This window comes from Boleophthalmus pectinirostris, unplaced genomic scaffold (assembly GCF_026225935.1).
Source record: "Boleophthalmus pectinirostris isolate CB_2022bp ecotype Guang Dong unplaced genomic scaffold, ASM2622593v1 HiC_scaffold_6, whole genome shotgun sequence".
NCBI classification, from domain to species: Eukaryota; Metazoa; Chordata; class Actinopteri; order Gobiiformes; family Gobiidae; genus Boleophthalmus; species Boleophthalmus pectinirostris.
The window spans coordinates 1,575,666-1,580,665 of NW_026571447.1; the positions used below are offsets into that span (position 1 = coordinate 1,575,666).

At 42.2% G+C, this 5,000-nt stretch overlaps 1 protein-coding gene across 1 annotated transcript in view; it reads right to left on the bottom strand.

Annotated features, from left to right (window-relative positions):
* The window catches only part of LOC129411718 (N-acetylglucosamine-1-phosphodiester alpha-N-acetylglucosaminidase-like), a 16,405-nt gene that overhangs the window by 5,838 nt on the left and 5,567 nt on the right, over positions 1–5,000 (bottom strand). The window contains exon 3 of the mRNA XM_055163336.1: positions 1,308–1,572. Within this exon, the coding sequence (XP_055019311.1) occupies positions 1,308–1,572 (265 nt within the window). The remainder of the gene's footprint in view (positions 1–1,307; positions 1,573–5,000) is intronic.

Below are 5,000 nucleotides of genomic sequence, written 5' to 3' on the forward strand. Positions count from 1 at the left end.
TACGCCGATACCGATACACGATACACATACACGATACATACGCCGATACACATACACGATACACATACACGATACATACGCCGATACACATACACGATACACATACACGATACACATACACGATACACATACACGATACATACGCCGATACACATACACGATACATACGCCGATACACATACACGATACATACGCCGATACACATACACAATACACATACACGATACATACGCCGATACACATACACGATACACATACACGATACATACGCCGATACACATACACGATACACATACACATACACGATACATACGCCGATACACATACGCCGATACACATACACGATACATACGCCGATACACACACACGATACACATACACGATACATACGCCGATACACACACATGATACACATACACGATACATACGCCGATACACATACATGATACACATACACGATACATACGCCGATACACATACACATACACATACACGATACACATACACGATACATACGCCGATACACATACACGAAACACATACACGAGACACATACACGATACATACGCCGATACACATACACGAAACACATACACGAGACACATACACGATACATACGCCGATACACATACATGATACACATACACGATACATACGCCGATACACATACATGATACACATACACGATACATACGCCGATACACATACATGATACACATACACAATACGATACAGTGCACTTTAATTTGATTTGATATATTTAAAAACGATTCGAATCAGTTCAATAAAAAATAAAGTCTAAATCATGTCTGTGATACTAAAAGTCTTGTACCATTTCTTGTACAAAGTTCATATGAAACACAAACATTTGAATCCTCAAAACCACATAAACAAGTTTCCTTCCTCTGAACAAACAACAAAACTGTAGCTGTAACAAAATAATTTAGTAAAATACACCAAAAAACACTTTGCAATATATCGATACAGCAGCCCATGATATCGATATTTCAATATTTTTGTACACCTCTAGTGATGTCATCTGAAACTCAGCTGCTTGTGTGAGGACCTACCTCCAAGCTCTCTCAGGTTCCAAACGTAGTTTTCAAGTAAAGATTAAGGCGATCAGTTCTGTGGTGACTAATGTCCATAACCTGATTCTTTTCAGTCAAAAAAAGAACACTTTCAGTTGTAACTTTATGGTTTGCACCAAGCTTTCCCTCTCTGAGTCTATGGAAAGTGAATGGGAAAGGTTCTTGCAGAGCTTTGAACCAGAGCTCCAGTGTAAATGTGATGTTAGCTGCACTCACCCGAACACGAGGCTGCCGTCTCTCCTGATCCCAAACTGAGCGTTGAGGACCTCAGAGCTCCTCACCGCTCTGCCGTCGCTCACCACGTTCCCCAGACACTGGCCCGTGGTGGCGTTATAGAAGCCCGCGTTCACCGCCACCTCGCAGCCGCCGGAGAGCGCCGTCCGTGCGGCGGGGACGAGCAGCCGCAGCCCGCAGCCCCCCCCCCCTCCGGGCTCCAGCACCGACAGGGTCCTCAGGGGGTCCCGCACCACTGCCATACGACCTGCAGCAGAGAGGGGGCGCTGTCCAATCAATGCACAACAAACAGTCAAACACACAGGAAGATCTTAACCCTATCATCACCCTAATCTGTAATATAAAACAACTCTGACAGGGTTCACAAATGATACTTTGATGATGATGTCATCAACCTTCACTGGGGCAGGGGTGTCCAAACTTTTTCATCAAGGGCCACATATCTAAACATAGACCAAGCAGAGGACCGATCGAGGGCCGTAGACTGATGCTCAATACAGTGAATAATAGAAATATGTGCATGTTTAACATGTTAGAATGAGCCGTCAGTCTTTATTCATTCTAACATCCTTAAAACCACACACTCAATATTCAATATGAGCTTTATCAAGGTAGATTTTCAAACAACTTGCAGTAAAAAGTACATTTTTTAATTGATGTAAGGTCATTTAGACCAAGTCACCTGGAAGCCTGAGGGCCAAGAAAAATTAGTCTGGGGGCCACATTTGGCCCACGGCCGTAGTTTGAACATGACTGCACTAGGGGAGGAAGCTAACTGGAGGCACTGCTCTGTCTGAAGGTCTGTTACTAAAGTATCATACAGTATCAGTACAGTATCAATACAGTATCAGTACAGTATCGATACAGTATCAGTACAGTATTGATACAGTATCAGTACAGTATCAATACAGTATCAGTACATTATCGCTACAGTATCAATACAGTATCAGTACAGTATCGATACAGTATCAGTACAGTATCGATACAGTATCAATACAGTATCAGTACATTATCGATACAGTATCAGTACAGTATCAATACAGTATCAGTACAGTATACAGTATCAGTACAGTATCAATACAGTATCAGTATACAGTACAGTATCAGTATCATACAGTATCAATACAGTATCAACAGTATACAGTACAGTATCAATACAGTACAGTACAGTACAGTATCAATACAGTATACAGTATCATACAGTATCAGTAATACAGTACAGTACAGTACAGTATCGTACAGTATCAGTATCAGTATACAGTATATACAGTATACAGTATCAGTATCAGTACAGTAATCAGTATACAGTACAGTATCGATACAGTATCATACAGTACATCAGTATATACAGTATATACAGTATATACAGTATCAATACAGTATACAGTATCAGTACAGATAATACAGTATCATACAGTATATACAGTATCAATACAGTATCAGATACAGTATCAGTACAGTATCAGTACAGTATCAATACAGTATCAGTACAGTATCAGTACAGTATCAGTACAGATACAGTATCAGTACAGTATCATACAGTATCAGTACAGTATCAGTACAGTATACAGTATCAGTACAGTATCAGTACAGTATTCAGTACAGTATCAGTACAGTATCATACAGTATCAGTACAGTATCAGTACATTATCGATACAGTATCAGTACAGTATCAATACAGTATCAATACAGTATCAGTACAGTATCAGTACAGTATCAGTACAGTATCGATACAGTATCAGTACAGTGTGTGATTGTACAAAGATTGGCAGTATATTTTATACTGGAGATAAAGCAGGAGACATGGTGGCAGAGTGGTTAGCCCTGTTAGCTGTTAAGATTATGATGGGGTGATCAGATTTTCAAAATCAAAAACTGGAGCACTCTGTTTTGGAGGAGTTGAGAATATTGAAATTGTGAAACACCTGTGTAATTAAGAAAAATTGTTCTGCACTCAGTCCATGACAAACATGTGAGTCAGGATAGTCATTTTTAAGCAGCTTTTCTGTATTTTACCTCAACAAATGTCCATTTATGTCTCTTTTTACTGTTGGCAGGATCAGATTGGTCAAAATTAGGGACATCTGGGACATTTCTTGTATAAATCCACTGGGACAGGGGACACAGGCTCAAAACCCGTTCCAGGGAAAAGGGACGTCTGGTCACACTAGACAATGGCAGTGCTATTATTTTTATTTGAATAACTTAATCTCATTCAATTTGTGGAGTATAATTGCACTAATGTTTAATGTTTCCTCGTACACTCTTCTGTGTGGAGTTTGCATGTTTTCTTTGTGTCTGCTTTCTCTGGTTTCCATCATCAACCTTAAACATGTACAGTGGACTGAGGAAGTCTTCAGACCTGATCTGGTTAAAGTGAACTCTGGTGTGTTTCCTGCTCAGATGTGAACACCAAACCAAACTGATCTGCACCAAACAAGAGCATGTGAGGAAAATGAAAATAAAGTCCACAGACGAGAAGACAGTTAAAAACATCCAATCCACATGTGCTGCTGAACATATCACACATCTGCCTGTGGACTCAACATCCAGAGCATCACATTTCATGTTAGGGACAATACAAGATACAACACTGAGCCCATGAGACTAAAACGAGAGTTTGAAATCGTTCTTAATATAGAAACTGTGTGATCCAGTTTTGGCCTCATAGTTCTGGATGTATTTTATTTCATATTTTTGTTGCCATTCTAATATTGCTTTTTGGAGAATTATAACCCTTTACCAGTCCAGCTGTAGGGAAAAAATCTCACAAGACCATTTTTCAAACATCTCGTGAGATCTTGTCTCATCCCTTTAAATGTTGATAAAAATTATCCACCATCATTTCTTCTTGTTTTATACCGCCTCTACAGGTGAGTGGTGGTACTGCACCCTCAGTCAGATCAGCTCAAACATGAACTAGAGCGATGATGATGAAGATGATGATGGGCGCTGATGCACAGCACGCCCTGGTCCTCCATGTGAGCAGAAGAGTCTACAGCTGGAGGAAGAGTCTACAGCTGGAGGAAGAGTCTACAGCTGGAGGAAGAGTCTACAGCTGGAGGAAGAGTCTACAGCTGGGGGAGGGTACAGCTGGAGGAAGGTACAGCTGGAGGAAGAGTCTACAGCTGGAGGAAGAGTCAACAGCTGGAGGAAGGTACAGCTGGAGGAAGAGTCTACAGCTGGGGGAGGGTACAGCTGGAGGAAGAGTCTACAGCTGGAGGAGGTGTACAGCTGGAGGAAGAGTCAACAGCTGAGGAGAGAGAGGAGGGTACAGCTGGAGGAAGAGTCTACAGCTGGAGGAAGAGTCTACAGCTGGAGGAAGAGTCTACAGCTGGAGGAAGAGTCTACAGCTGGAGGAAGGTACAGCTGGAGGAAGAGTCTACAGCTGGAGGAGGGTACAGCTGGAGGAAGAGTCTACAGCTGGAGGAAGAGTCTACAGCTGGAGGAAGAGTCTACAGCTGGAGGAAGAGTCTACAGCTGGAGGAAGGTACAGCTGGAGGAAGAGTCTACAGCTGGAGGAGGGTACAGCTGGAGGAAGAGTCTACAGCTGGAGGAAGAGTCTACAGCTGGAGGAAGAGTCTACAGCTGGAGGAGGGTACAGCTGGAGGAAGAGTCTACAGCTGGAGGAGGGTACAGCTGGAGGAAGAGTCTACAGCTGGAGGAGGTACAGCT